At 45.6% G+C, this 15,626-nt stretch overlaps 1 protein-coding gene across 1 annotated transcript in view; it reads left to right on the plus strand.

The window, feature by feature from the left end:
• The first annotated feature begins 1,967 nt into the window (after positions 1–1,967).
• LOC144502256 (neutrophil cytosol factor 2-like) overlaps positions 1,968–15,626 on the plus strand; it is a 275,195-nt gene continuing 261,536 nt past the window's right edge. Inside the window, exon 1 of the mRNA XM_078226083.1 lies at positions 1,968–2,045. Coding sequence (XP_078082209.1) covers positions 1,968–2,045 — 78 coding nt within the window. The remainder of the gene's footprint in view (positions 2,046–15,626) is intronic.

Genomic DNA, 15,626 nt, shown 5'->3' on the forward strand with positions numbered 1-15,626 from the left:
GCAGCCAGTGACGTCCCTGACCCTGGCCCAGGGAGACAACACATCATCCTGGAGTCATATCTTTGGCCGCAGAAACACCTGTCTAGTCCCCTGACTAAAGAATCCCCGATCATTATTGCACTTCCTTTCTTCTTTTTCCCCCTCCTGTACAGTGAAGCCACCTGTAGTGCCAGAAGTTTGGCTCCGACTGCATTTCTCTGAAGTAGTAGCACCCTCATCAGCTTCCGAACTGGCATACCGGTTAGTGAGTGCAGGAACCCCCTGGCGACCCGCTATCTGCCTGTTCTTTCCAGACTGTCTGGTGGTCACCCCTTCCCTTTCCTCTAGTCCATTGAGCTGCAGTGTGACCACCTCTCTAAACATGCTATCCACGTAACTCTCAGCCTCACAGATGCGCCACAGTGCCTCCAGCCGCTGCTCAAGCTCCGAAATCCGGAGCTCCAGCTACTGCAGCTTGGAGTACTTCCCGCACATGACCATCTAGGACACTGGCAGTGTCCAGAACACTCCACATGTGACAAGCTGCACATTCCACTCAGCTGCCCTCACCTGACATGTCTTAAATTTACAGTTAACGCCTTAGATGATACCAAATCTAGTTAGAGATAATAAATAATATTCTCAGTTAATAATAAGTTTCTTTTAGTTTCAGCAGTTTAACCACAGTCCCTAATATCAGTTACTCACCAACCAACCAGCTCACCAATTCCTGTGACATCAGACTTTGATTTTCCAAACTCAACTTTGTCCACCCCTCCACCCCCGCCTGTACCCTCACGCAGCCAGCATAATGAAGAACCCCACGCACCCCGGACATATTCTCTTCCTCCTTTTTCCGTCAGGGGAAAAAAATACAAAGATCTGAGATCACGTACCAATGGACTCAAGAATAGCTTCTTCCCAGCTATCATCAGACTTTTGAATGGGCCTATCTTCTATTAAGTTGGGGCGGCACGGTAGCACAGTGGTTAGCACTGCTGCTTCACAGCTCCAGGGACCTGGGTTCGATTCCCGGCTTGGGCCACTGTCTGTGTGGAGTTTGCACATTCTCCTCGTGTCTGCATGGGTTTCCTCCGGGTGCTCCGGTTTCCTCCCACAGTCCAAAGACATGCGGGTTAGATTGATTGGCCATGCTAAAATTGCCCCTTAGTGTCCTGAGATGTGTAGGTTAGAGGGATTAGCGGGTAAATGTGTAGGGATATGGGGGTAGGGCCTGGGTGGGATTGTGGTCGGTGCAGACTCGATGGGCCGAATGGCCTGTTTCTGCACTGTAGGGTTTCTATGATTTCTATGAAGTTGATTTTTCTCCACACCCTGGCTATAATTTTAACATTGCATTCTGTTCCCTCTTCTTTCCTTCTCCACTATGTACTCTATGAACAGTATGCTTTGTCTGTATAGCATGGAAAAACAATACTTTTCACTGTATACCAACACAAAGAACAAAGTACAGCACAGGAACAGGCCCTTCGGCCCTCCAACCCTGTACCGATCATGATGTCCTATCTAAACTAAAAAAAACTTTCTGCCCTGACTCAGTCCGTACCCTCACTATTCATGTACCCATCCAGATGCCTCTTAAATGTTGCTAATGTGCCTGCTTCCACCACCACCTCTGGCAGCGTGTTCCAGGTACCCACCACTGTCTGCATGAAAAACTTTCCCTGCACATCTCCCTTGAACTTTCTTCCTTTCACCTTGAACCTGTGCCCTCTTGTAATTGACATTTCCACCCTTGGAAAAAGCCTCTGACTATCCACCCTGTCTATGCCTCTCATAATTTTGTAGACCTCTATCAGGTCTCCCCTCAGCCTCTGGCTTTCCAGCGAAAACAATTCTAGTTTATTCAACTTGTCCTCATCTCTCAAGACCAGGCAACATCCTGGTAAACCTTCTTTGCACTCTTTCCAAAGCTTCCATGTCCTTCTGGTAGTGTAGTGACCAGAACTGCATTTGATATAGTGGCCATGGAAATAGTAATTGTGTTGGTTGTCATCTTCCAACATTCTGTCGATTTTGGAAAAGTCCCAGCAGATGTGGAAAATGTAACCCTGTTATTTAAAAAAAAGAGGGAGTGAGAAATCAGGGAATTACAGACCAGTTGGCTTAACATCAATACGAGGGAAAATGCTGGAGTCTATTATTAAGAATGTAATGAAGTCCGACATCAGAGGTTAGTGTGTAAAATTAAAGTTCATGGGTTGGGGCGAATATATTGGCATGGATTGAGAATTGATTAGCAAATCGGAGACACAGTAGGAACAAATGTGTATTTTTCCAAGTGGCTGATGGTGACTATTGGGTTCCAGCCATTCACAATATACATCATTGATTTGGTTGAGGGAATCAAATTTAATATGTCCAAGTTTGCTGAAGACATGAATCTTGGTGGGACTGAGTGGTGAGGAGGATGCTAAGAGGCTTCAAAGTGATTGAGACAGGTTGAGTGAGTGGGCAAATACATGGCAGATGTAGTATAACATGGATAAATGTGAAGTTATCCACTTTGGACAGAACAGACTGACAGACTATTATTTAAATGGTGAAAGATTGGGAAATATTTATGCACAAAGGGATCTAGGCATCCTTGTACACCAGTCACTGAAAGCAAGCATTCAGATACTGCAAGCAGTTAGGAAGGCAAATAGTGTGTTGGCCTTCATTGCAAGATGATTGGAGTACAGGAGCAAGAATGTCGTACAGCAGCTGCGCAGGGCCTTAGTGAGGCCACACCTGGAGTATTGTGTGCAGTATTGGTCTTCCTGCCTCAGAAAGGATATACTTGCCATAGAGGGAGTGCAGTGGAGGGTCACCAGAATGATTCCTGGGATAAGGAGAGATTGGGTCAATTGGCTCTGTATTTGCTGTAATTCAGAAGAATGAGAGGGGATCTCATTGAAACGTACAAGATTCTTACAGGGCTGGAAGGACTGGGTGCAGGGATGTTTCCTCTGGCTGGGGGGGTGGGGTCTAGAACAAGGGTGACATGGTGGCACAGTGGTTAGCACTGCTGCCTCACAGCACCAGGGACCTGGGTTCAATTCCAGCCTTGGGTCACTGTGGAGTTTGCACATTCTCCCAGTGCCTGCAAGGTTTCCTCTGGGTGCTCCAGTTTCCTCTTACAGTCTAAAGATGTGCAGGTTAGGTTGTTTGACCATGATAAATTGTCCCTTAGTGACAGGGGGACTAGCCGGGTAAATATGTGGGGTTACAGGAATAGAGCCAAAGTGGGATTGCTGTCGGTGCAGACTTGATGGGCCAAATGGCCGCCTCTTGTACTGTAGAGATTCTATGATTTTAAGGTGTCACACTTCGGTGGTTGGTAAATTGATGGAAAAGGTCCTTAGGGATGGGATTTACGACCATTTAGAAAGATGCGGATTAATCCGGGATAGTCAGCACGGATTCGTGAAGGGCAAGTCGTGCCTCACAAATTTGATTGAATTTTTTGAGGAGGTAACTAAGTGTGTTGATGAAGGTAGGGCAGTTGATGTCATATACATGGATTTTAGTAAGGCGTTTGATAAGGTCCCCCATGGTCGGCATATGATGAAAGTGAGGAGGTGTGGGATAGAGGGAAAGTTGGCCGATTGGATAGGTAACTGGCTGTCTGATCGAAGACAGAGGGTGGTGGTCGATGGAAAATTTTCGGATTGGAGGCAGGTTGCTAGCGGAGTGCCACAGGGATCAGTGCTTGGTCCTCTGCTCTTTGTGATTTTTATCAATGACTTAGAGGAGGGGGCTGAAGGGTGGATCAGTAAATTTGCTGATGACACCAAGATTGGTGGAGTAGTGGATAAGGTGGAGGGCTGTTGTAGGCTGCAAAGAGACATAGATAGGATGCAAAGCTGGGCTGAAAAATGGCAAATGGAGTTTAACCCTGATAAATGTGAGGTGATTCATTTTGGTAGGACTAATTTAAATGTGGATTACAGGGTCAAAGGTAGGGTTCTGAAGACTGTGGAGGAACAGAGAGATCTTGGGGTCCATATCCACAGATCTCGAAAGGTTGCCACTCAAGTGGATAGAGCGGTGAAGAAGGCCTATAGAGTGTTAGCTTTTATTAACAGGGGGTTGGAGTTTAAGAGCTGTGGGGTTATGCTGCAACTGTACAGGACCTTGGTGAGACCACATTTGGAATATTGTGTGCAGTTCTGGTCACCTCACTATAAGAAGGATGTGGGAGCACTGGAAAGAGTGCAGAGGAGATTTACCAGGATGCTGCCTAGTTTGGAGGGTAGGTCTTATGAGGAAAGGTTGAGGGAGCAAGGGCTGTTCTCTCTGGAGCGGAGGAGGCTGAGGGGAGACTTAATAGAGGTTTATAAGGTGATGAAGGGGATAGATAGAGTGAACGTTCAAAGACTATTTCCTCGGGGAGATGGAGCTATTACAAGGGGGCATAACTATAGGGTTCGTGGTGGGAGATACAGGAAGGATATCAGAGGTAGGTTCTTTACGCAGAGAGTGGTTGGGGTGTGGAATGGACTGCCTGCAGTGATTGTGGAGTCAGACACTTGAGGAACATTTAAGCGGTTATTGGATAGGCACATGGAGCACACCAGGATGATAGGGAGTGGGATAGCTTGATCTTGGTTTCAGATAAAGCTCGGCACAACATCGTGGGCCGAAGGGCTTGTTCTGTGCTGTGCTGTACTGTTCTATGTTCTATGTTCACTCTCAGCGTATGGGGTAGGCATTTAGAACTGAGAGGAGGAATTTCTTCACTCAGCGGTGGTAAACTTATGGAATTCTCTATCACAAAAGGCTGTGGAGGCCGTCACTGAATATATTTAAGAAAGAAATAGATTTCTAGACACTAAAGGTGTCTGAAGTTTTGAGAGAAACAAGTTTTAATGAGGAGCTGAAGGAAATCAGTATTAGTAGAGAAATGGTTTTGGGGAAATTGATGGGATTGAATGTGGATAAATATCCAGGGCCTGATAATCTTCATTCACTTTAAGGAATGAAGGCGGGAATGAATGGGGCGGCACGGTAGCACAGTGGTTAGCACTGCTGCTTCACAGCTCCAGGGACCTGGGTTCGATTCCTGGCTTGGGTCACTGTCTGTGTGGAGTTTGCACATTCTCCTCGTGTCTGCGTAGGTTTCCTCCCACAGTCCAAAGATGTGTGGGTTAGATTGATTGGCCAGGTTAAAAATTGCCCCTTAGAGTCCTGGGATGCGTAGGTTAGAGGGATTAGTGGGTAAATATGTGGGGGTAGGGCCTGGGTGGGATTGTGGTCGGTGCAGACTCGATGGGCCGAATGGCCTCCTTCTGCACTGTAGGGTTTCTATGATTTCTATGAAGTGGCAGTGGAAATAGTAGATGGTATTTTCCAAAATTCTTTGGACTCTGGAATAGTTCCTACAGATTGGAGGGTAGCTAATGTAAGCCTGCAATTCAAAAGGGAGGTAGAGAGAAAACAGGGAACTATAGACCAGTGAGCCTAACGTCAGCACTGGGGAAGTTGCTAGAGTCCAATATCAAGGATTTCATAGCTCGCTCAGCATTTGGAAAGCAGTGGTATAACCAGACAAAGTCAGCATGGATTTACAAAGGGGAAATCATACTTGACGAATCTGTTTAGAATTCTCTGAGGACATAACTAGTAGAGTTTACCAAGGAGAACCTGTGAATGTGGTTTACTTGGACTTTCAGAAGGCTTTCAACAAGGTCTCACATTACAGACTACTATGTAAAGTTAAAGCACATGGTATTGCAGCTAACGTCTTGAGATGGATCGAAACTGGTTAGCAGACAGGAAGCTAAGAGCTGGCATAAATGTGTCTTTTTCTGATTGGCAGTCAATGATTACTGAGGTACTGTAGGGATCTGTGCTAAGATCCCATCTGTTATTATTGCATATTAATCATTTGGAAGAGGGAACTAAATGTATTATCTCCAAAGTTGGGTGGGAGGCTGAGCTGTGAGGAAGATGCAGAGATGCTTCAGCGTGATTTGGACATAGTGAGTGGGCACATGCAGCATAATGTGGATAAACCCACTTTGCTGGCAATAATAGGAAGACAGATTATGATCGGAATGGGTGCAAATGGAGAGAGGTGGATACTCAGTGAGAGCTTGGTGTCCTTGTGAATCAGTCACTGAAAGTAAACGTGCAGGTACAACAGGTAGTAAGAAAGGCAAAGGGTATGTTGGCCTTCATAGCAAGAGGATTTGAGTATAGGAATAGAGATGTTTTACTGCAATTGTATAGGGCGTTGGTGAGGCCACACCTGGAGTTTTGGTGTCCTTATCTGAGGAAGGATGTCCTTGCTATAGAGGGAGTACAGAGAAAGTTTACCAGGCTGATTCCTGGGCTGGCAGGTCTGTCATATGAGGAGAGATTAAGTCGATAAGGATTGTATTCACTGAGTTGAGAAGAGTGAGAGGGGATCTCATAGAAACGTATAAAATTCAAACAGGGTGAGATAGGGTAGAGTAGAAAGAATGTTCCCGATGGCGAGGGACTCCAGAATTTGTAGTCATAGTTTGAGGAAAAGGGGTAAACCTTTTAGAACTGAGGTGAAGAGAAATTTCTTCACCCAAAGAGCGGTGAATCTGTGGAATTCGCTACCATAGAATGTAGTTGAGGCCACCAGATAGAGCAAGAGAGAGAGACAGATATAGAATATAGAAACCCTACAGTGCAGAAGGAGGCCATTCGGCCCATCGAGTCTGCACCGACCACAATCCCACCCAGGCCCTACCCCCACATATTTACCCGCTAATCTACGCATCAGGACTCTAAGGGGCATTTTTTTTTTTTTTTTAACCTGGCCAATCAACCTAACCCGCACATCTTTGGACGGTGGGAGGAAACCGGAGCACCCGGAGGAAACCCACGCAGACACGAGGAGAATGTGCAAACTCCACACAGACAGTGACCGAGCCAGGAATTGAACCCGGGACCCTGGAGCTGTGAAGCAGCAGTGCTAACCACTGTGCTACCGTGCCGCCCCAGGAATCTCCTGTGGCCATTCCCCTGCAAAACAGATCTACTGTTTTGGATACTGTTGAGGGGAATGACCTCTCAAGGGAAAGCAGCAGCAGCCAAACTCGGTGCATCATGGTTGGTTCGCTGCAGAGGGGAGGGGTAAAAAGTGTGCCAGTGCGATAGTTATAAGGGACTCAATTGTAAGGGGAATAGACAGACATTTCTGTGGCCGCAAGTACGACTCTTGGATGGTATGTTGCCTCCCTGGTGCTAGGAATGTCTTAGAGCGGGTACAGGACATTGTTGAGGGGGGAGGGTGAACAGTCAGTGGTTGTGATACACATTGATACAAACGACATAGGTAAAAAAAAAGGGATAATGTTCGAAAAGCAGAATACAGGGAGCTGGGAAGAAAGTTAAGAAATCAGACCTCAAAGGTAGTGATCTCAGGATTACTACAGGAACCACATGCTAGTCAGGATATATCGGATGAATCCATGGCTGAAGAGATGGTGTCAGGGGAGGGTTTTAGATTCCTGGGGCATTGGGACCAGAATGGGAGAGGTGGGACCTGTACAAATTGGATGGGAAATTCACAGGACAGGACTGGGACTGATGTCCGAGAGGCACTGTTTGCGAGAGTGGTTGGAGAGGGTTTAAACTAATATGCCAGGAGGATGGGAACCTATGTAAGGAGTCAAAGAAGGAGGGGGCAAGAACAAAAACAAAAGGTAGCAAAGGGAATAAGAAAAGTGATAGGCAGAGAAACCAAGGACAAAATTCAAACAGGGCTTATAGAGAAAAATATTGGCAGCGAAACAAAATGTTAAAAAGACAAACTTAAAAGCTCTGTGCCTTTAATTGGGATTATGGCGACATGGGGCGGCATGGTAGCACAGTGGTTAGCACTGCTGCCTCTCAGCACCAGGGACCCGAGTTTGATTCCCGGCTTGGGTCATTGTCTGTGCGGAGTTTGCACGTTTTCCCTGTGTCTGCGTGGGTTTCCTCCAGGTGCTCCGGTTTCCTCCCACATTCAGAAAGACTTGTTAGGTGCATTGACCCGAACAGGTGCCAGACTGTGGCAACAAGAGGAATTTCACAGTAACTTCATTGCATGTTAATGTAAGCCTTATTTGTGACTAATAAATAAACTTTAACTTTTAACTTTTGGCTGCAGGGTGACCAGGAATGGGAACTGAATGTCCGAGGTTAATCAGTATTTCGGAAGTGCAGGCATAAAGGACAAGGTGATGGAGTGTCATTGTTGGTTAAAGAAGAAATTAACACGATAGTGAGAAAGGATATTAGCTCTGACAATGTGGAGTCTGTATGGGTAGAGTTGAGAAATATCAAGGGACAAAAAGCATTAGTGGGTGTCATATCTGCAGTGGTGATGTTGGGAATGACATTAAACATGAAATTAGAGATGCATGTGAAAAGGGAATATCAGTGAACATGGGTGATTTTAATCTGCACATAGATTGGACAAATGAAATTAGCCACAATGCCGTAGAGGAGGAATTCCTGGAGTGTATACGGGAAGGTTTTCTTGACCAATATGAGAAGGAACCAACTAGAGAGCAGGCTATCTTAGACTGAGTACTATGTAATGAGAAGGAAATCATTGCTAATCTAGATATGCGAGACCCCTTGGGGATGAGCGACCATAACAGAATTTATGGTAGAATTTTTTACCAAGATGAAGAGTGAAGTAATTGATTCAGAGACAAGGGTGCTGAATCTTAATAAAGGAATCTATGAAGATATGAGGCGTGAGTTGGCCTTGAAAGATTGGGGAGAGTTACTTAAAGGGATGACCGTGGTTAAGCAATGGCAAACATTCAAGGAACACATGGGGGAACTGCAGCAACTGTTTCCTCCTGTCTGGCACAAAAGCAAAATGGGTAAGAGGGCCAATCCATGGCTTACAAAGGAAATTAGAGATAGTATTCGATCTAAGGAAGAAGCATACAGATTGGCCAAGAAAAATAATAGGTCTGAGGATTGGGAGCAGTTTAGAATTCAGCAAAGAAAGACCAAGGGATTGATTAAGAAGTGGAAAATACAGTACGAAATTAAGCTCGCAGGGAACATAAAAGTTGACACTGAGTTATGTGAAGAGAAAGAGGTTGGTGAAGAAATGGACAGAAATGGGGGAATGCATAATAGGGGACAAAGAAATGGCTGAGCAACTGAATACATATTTTGGTTCTGCCTTCACAAAAGAGGACACAAATCAAATGCCAGAAATGTTGGAGAATGCAGGACTTAGTGAGAGGGAAGAACTGAGGGCGATCAATGTTAGTAGAGAAATGATGCTGGGAAAATTGATGGGACTGAAGGCGGATAAATCCCGAGGGCCTGAAAATCTACATCCCAGAGGACATAAGGAAATGGCTCTTGAAATGGTGGATGCATTGGTGGTCATCTTCCAGGATTCTATAGACTCTGGAACAGTCCCTACAGATTGGAGGGTAGTTAATATCACTCCAATATTCAAAAAGGGAGGTGGAGAAAAAACAGGGAATTATAGACCAGTAAGCCTAACATCGGTAGTGGGGAATATTCTCGAATCCATTATCAAGGACTTTATAGCGGAGAAGTTAGAAAACAGTGGCAGGATCAGACAGAGTCAACATGGATTTATGAAGGGGAAATCATGCTTGACAAATCTGTTGGAGTTCTTTGAAGATGTAAAGTTGTAGAATTGACAAGGGGGAGCCAGTCGAAGAATATTTGGACTTTCAGAAAGTGACGAAGTCCCGCATAAGAGATTATTGTGCAAGATTAAAGGACATGGGATTGGGGGAAGTGTATTGAGATGGATAGAAAACTGGTTGGCAGAGAGAAAACAAAGAGTAGGAATTAATGGGTCCTTTTCAAATTGGCAAGCAGTAACTAGTGGGGTGCCACAGGAATCATTGAGTCATAGAGGTTTACAGCATGGAAACAGGCCCTTCGGCCCAACTTGTCCATGCCGCCCTTTTTTTTTTAAACCCCGAAGCGAGTCCCAATTGCCTGCATTTGGCCCATATCTCTCTATACCCATCTTACCCATGTAACTGTCTAAATGCTTTTTAAAAGATAAAATTGTACCAGTCTCTACTACTATCTCTGGCAGCTTGTTCCAGACACTCGCCATCCTCTTGTGAAAAAATTGCCCCTCTGGACACTTTTGTATTTCTCCCCTCTCACCTTAAACATATACCCTCTAGTTTTAGACTCCCCTACCTTTGGGAAAAGATATTGACAAGCTGATCTATGCCCCTCATTACTTTATAGACCTCTATAAGATCACCCCTCAGCCTTCTACGCTCCAGAGAAAAAAGTCCCAGTCTATCCAGCCTCTCCTTAGAACTCAAACCATCAAGTCCCGGTAGCATCCCAGTAAATCTTTTCTGCACTCTTTCTAGTTTAATAATATCCTTTCTATAATAGGGTGACAGAACTGTATGCAGTATTCCAAGTGTGGCCTTACCAATGTCTTGTACAACTTCAACAAGACATCCCAATTTCTGTATTCAGTGTTCTGACCAATGAAACCGAGCATACTGAATGCCTTCTTCACCACTCTGTCCACCTGTGACTCCACTTTCAAGAAGCTATGAACATGTACCCCTAGATCTCTTTGTTCTGTAACTCTCCCCAATGCCCTACCATTAACTGAGTAAGTCCTGCCCTGGTTCAATCTACCAAAATGCATCAGCTCGCATTTATCGAAATTAAACTCCATCTGCCATTTGTCAGCCCACAGGCCCAATTGATCAAGATCCCGTTGCAATCTGCGATAACTTTCTTCACTGTCCACTGTGCCACCAATCGGTGGCATAGGGATCGGTGCTGGGACCCCAGCTATTCATAATATATATTGGATCAGGGACCAAAATGTAACATCTCAAAGTTTGCAGATGATGCCAAAATGAGTGGGAGGGTGAACTGTGACAAAGATGCAGAGATCCTTCAACATGAATTGGGAAGGTTGGGTGAGTAGGCAAATCAATGGCAGATGCAGTATAATTTGGATAAACATGAAGCTATTCACTTTGGAAGCAAAAACAGGAAGGCAGATTACTACCTGAATGGTTGTAATTTGGGAGAGGGGAGTGTGCAGCGGGACGTGGGTGTCCTTGTGACTAGTCGCTGAATGTCAGCATGCAGGTGTAGCAGGCGGTAAAGAGGGCAAATTGATTGTTGGCCTTCATTGCAAGAGGTTTCGGGTACTAGGTTAGGATTGTTTTTGCTGGAGTTCAGGCAAATGAGGGGGGATCTCATAGAGACTTATAAAATTCTAACAGGACTAGACAGGGTAGATGCAAGGAGGATGTTCCCGATAATGGGCATGTCCAAAACCAGAGATCACAGTCTGAGGATTCGGGGTAGAACATTTAGGATGGAGATGAGAGATTTCTTCACCCAGAGAGTGGTGAGCCTGTGGAATTCATTACCACAGAAAGTAGTTGATGTCAAAACATTGAATATATTCAAGAAGCAGCTAGATATAGCATTTGGGGTGAATGGGATCAAAGGTTATGGGGAGAAAGCAGGATTAGGCTGTTGAGCTGGACGATCAGCCATGATCGTGATGAATGGCGGAGCAGACTTGAAGGGCCGAATAGCCTCCTCCTATCTTCTCTGTTTCTATGTAAAACATTGTGTGATTTCAAGAATCTAGGGCTAAAGGGATCAAAGGATATGGGGGGGGGGGGGGGTGGGGGGCAGGGGGAATCAGGACATTGAATTTAAATTTGATGCTCAGCCATGATCAAAATGAATGGTGGAGAAGGCTCGAAGGGCCAAATGCAAATGGCCGACTCTTGCTTCTATTTTGTATGGTATGGGGAGAGTGCTGGAATGTGGTATTGAAATACAGGATTAGCCATACTGAATGGCAGAGCAGGCTCCAAGGGGTGAATGACTTCCTCCTGTCTTCTATGTTCCCATGTTGTTTCTCCACGCACTCCCCTGGCATTCCCACCTTGAAAAAGCACACCTTTCTTTTCTGATCACCCTTGCAGTTGTTTTGAATGAGTGCAGTTCCAGCAACACTTAAGAAGCTCGACACCATCCAGGACAAGGCAGTCCACTTAGATGACACTGCATCCACCACCTTAAAGATTCAATCCCTACACAGCCTGTGAACAATGGCTGCAGTGTATGCAATCTGCAACCAAAAGAGAAAATGCTGGAAAATCTCAGCAGGTCTGGCAGCATCTGTAAGGAGAGGAAAGAGCTGACGTTTCGAGTCCAGATGACCCTTTGTCAAAGCTAAAAGGCATAGAAAGTGGGAGATATTTATACTGTTGGGTGAGGGAATGAAAGATGTCCTAGCCACAAAAGAAAGGGAAAGGCTGCTAATGGCAGTCCATAGAGAGAATAGAAGGTGTGAATGACCAAACGGCAGAGAAGCTGAAATCAGAGGGTAAACTGTGACAGATGAAGATGAGGTGGGAGAGAGGTAAAATTGAGAGAAAGGGGGGATAAAATAGGGGGAAAGAGAAGGGCGGGAAGAAATACAGACAAAGAAATAAAAGTTAGAGAACTGTTTAGAAATTAAATAAAATGAAAACAAAGGTGTTGAGGTGGGGTAGAGCTAATCATCTGAAGTTGTTGAATTCGATGTTGAGACCGGAAGGCCGAGCTGGAAGATGAGATGCTGTTCCTCCAGTTAGCTTTGAGCTTCACTGGAACATTGCAGCAGGCCAAGGACACGCGTGATGGAGGCTGAGGGGCAACCTGATAGAGGTTTATAAAATTATGAGGGGTCTCAATAGGTTGAACAGCTGGAAGCTTTTTCTCAAGGCAGAAATGACAATTTTCAGGGGGGAAAGGTTCAGTGGAGATGTGCGGAGGAAGTTTTTTATACAGACGGTGTTGGGCGCCTGGAATGCACTGCCAAGTGAGGTGGTTGAGGCAGATACGTTAGCTACATTTAAAACTTATCTGGATAGACACATGAACAGACTGGGAATAGAGGGATATGAGCGGTTGGTCGAGATAGGACAACGTGATTGGCACAGGCTTGGAGGTCTGAAGGGCCTGTTCCTGTGCTGTATTGCTCTTTGATGCCTCAACTGAACTATCACACACACAGGCAGTGCATTCCAATCCTAACCACTTGCTGTGTGAAAAAGTTTCTCCTCATGGCTCCATTACTTCTTTTGCCAATGACCTTAAATTTGTTTCCCTCTTATTTTGACCCTTCCACCAATGAGAACAGTTTTTCGTCTATACTCTATCCAGACTCTGCATGAGTTTGAACACTTCTCACCTTCTCCAGTGAAAACAGTCCCAATTCTCCAATCTATCTACACTCACTGTCCGAGTTGGTGGTGGAGGCAGAGACCTAAACCCTTTTAAAATGATGTGGAGATGCCAACGTTGGACTGGGGTGGGCACAGTAAGAAGTCTCACACAGCAGGTCAAAGTCCAACAGGTTTATTTGGTATCATAAGCTTTTGGAGCTCTGCTCCTTCATCAGGTAAGTGGATCACCCGGCTATGGATCGGGTGCGGGAAGGTGGGATTAGAAAGAGCAACTGGATGTCCTTGGGTTGGCATAGACAAGCTGAACCAAATGGCCTCCTCCTGTGGTTTAGCTTTTCTATGTTTTTATGGCTCTAAGTGAACTTCTTCATCCCTGGAAGTATTCTTGTGAATCTTAGAACATCTATCATGTAGATGGAGGCCATTCAACCAATTGAGTCTGCACTGACTCTCCAATGGAGCATCTTACCCAGGCATATCCCCGCAACTCCACCCCACCAATTAACCCCAACCTACACATCTTTGAACACATGTAGATCAGCTGGAGACTTGGGCAGAGAGATGGCAGATGGAGTCTAATCCGGACAAATGTGAGGTAATGCATTTTGGAAGGTCTAATACAGATAGGAAATATACAGTAAATGGCAGATAGGCAGAGGGATCTGGGTGTACAGGACACAGGTCGCTGAAAGTGGCAATGCAGGTGGAGAAGGTAGTCAAGAAGGCATGCGGCATGCTTGCCTTCATTGGCCGGGGCAATGAAGGATGTGGAGGCTTTGGAAAGGGTACAGAAAAGATTTACGAGGATGTTGCCTGGTATGGTGTTGGTATGGTATGGAGGGCATTAGCTATGAGGAGAGGTTGGAGAAACTTGGTTTGTTCTCACTGGAACAACGGAGGTTGAGGGGCAACCTGATAGAAGCCTACAAGATTCTGAGGGGCATGGACAGAGTGGATAGTGATTTTTTTCCCCGGGTGGAAGAGTCACTTACTGAGGGGCATAGGTTTAAGGTGTGTGGAGCAAGGTTTGAAGGAGATGTGCGAGGCAAGTTTTTTACATAGAGGGTGGTGGGTGCCTGGAACTTGCTGCCGGGGGAGGTAGTGGAAGCAGATACGATAGTGACTTTTAAGGGGCAGCTTGACAAATACATGAATAGGATGGGAATAGAGGGATATGGTCCCTGGAAGGGTAGGGGTTTTTAGTTCAGTCGGGCAGCATGGTCGGTGCAGGCTTGGAGGGCTGAAAGGCCTGTTCCTGTGCTGTAATTTTCTTTGTTCCTTGTTCTAGGGACAATTTAACAGGTCCTTTCCACCTCACATGATATCTGTAGATTCGGGAGGAAACCAGAGCACCTGAAGGAAACCTATCCAGACATGGGGAGAACGTGTAAACTCCACAGTCACCCAAGGCAGGAACTGAACCCAGGTCCATGGCGCTGTCAGGCAACAGTGTATACCTATTAATAAGCCATCTGTACACTGCCACTGAGCTGCCCTATCTTTCCCAATACCTTCACATTTTTCCTGAGGAGTGGCATCCATCATTATGAAGTGCTTCGAAAGGTCAGTCGTGGCACAAATCAATTTCTGCCTCCTAAACTGCCGAGATCCACTATCCGACAGGAAGCAAAGAGTCGGAATAAATGGGTGTTTTTCCGGTTGGAGGAAGGTAACTAGTGGCGTGCCGCAGGGATCGGTACTCGGGCCGCAACTGTTTACCATTTATATAGATGATCTGGAGGAGGGGACGGAGTGTAGGGTAACGAAGTTTGCAGACGACACAAAGATAAGTGGAAAAGTGAATCGTGTGGAGGACGGAGAAGATCTGCAGAGAGATTTGGACAGGCTGAGTGAGTGGGCGAGGATATGGCAAATGGAGTATAACGTTGATAAATGCGAGGTTATACACTTTGGAGGAAATAATAACAAATGGGATTACTATCTCAATGGAAACAAATTAAAACATGCTACCGTGCAAAGGGACCTGGGGGTCCTTGTGCATGAGACGCAAAAGCCCAGTCTGCAGGTACAACAGGTGATCAAGAAGGCAAAAATGGGATGTTGGCCTATATTGTGAGGGGGATAGAATATAAAAGCAGGGATGTCTTGATGCACCTGTACAGGGCATTGGTGAGGCCGCAGCTGGAATACTGTGTGCAGTATTGGTCCCCTTATATGAGGAAGGATATATTGGCATTGGAGGGAGTGCCGAGAAGGTTCACCAGGTTGATACCGGAGATGAGGGGTTTGGATTATGAGGAGAGGCTGAGGAGATTGGGTTTGTACTCGTTGGAGTTTAGAAGGATGAGGGGGGATCTTATGGAGACTTATAAGATAATGCGGGGCTGGATAGGGTGGAGGCGGAGAGATTCTTTCCACTTAGTAAGGAAGTTAAAACTAGAGGACACAGCCTCAAAATAAAGGGGT

Source organism: Mustelus asterias, chromosome 13 (genome assembly GCF_964213995.1).
Source record: "Mustelus asterias chromosome 13, sMusAst1.hap1.1, whole genome shotgun sequence".
Lineage (NCBI taxonomy): Eukaryota > Metazoa > Chordata > Chondrichthyes > Carcharhiniformes > Triakidae > Mustelus > Mustelus asterias.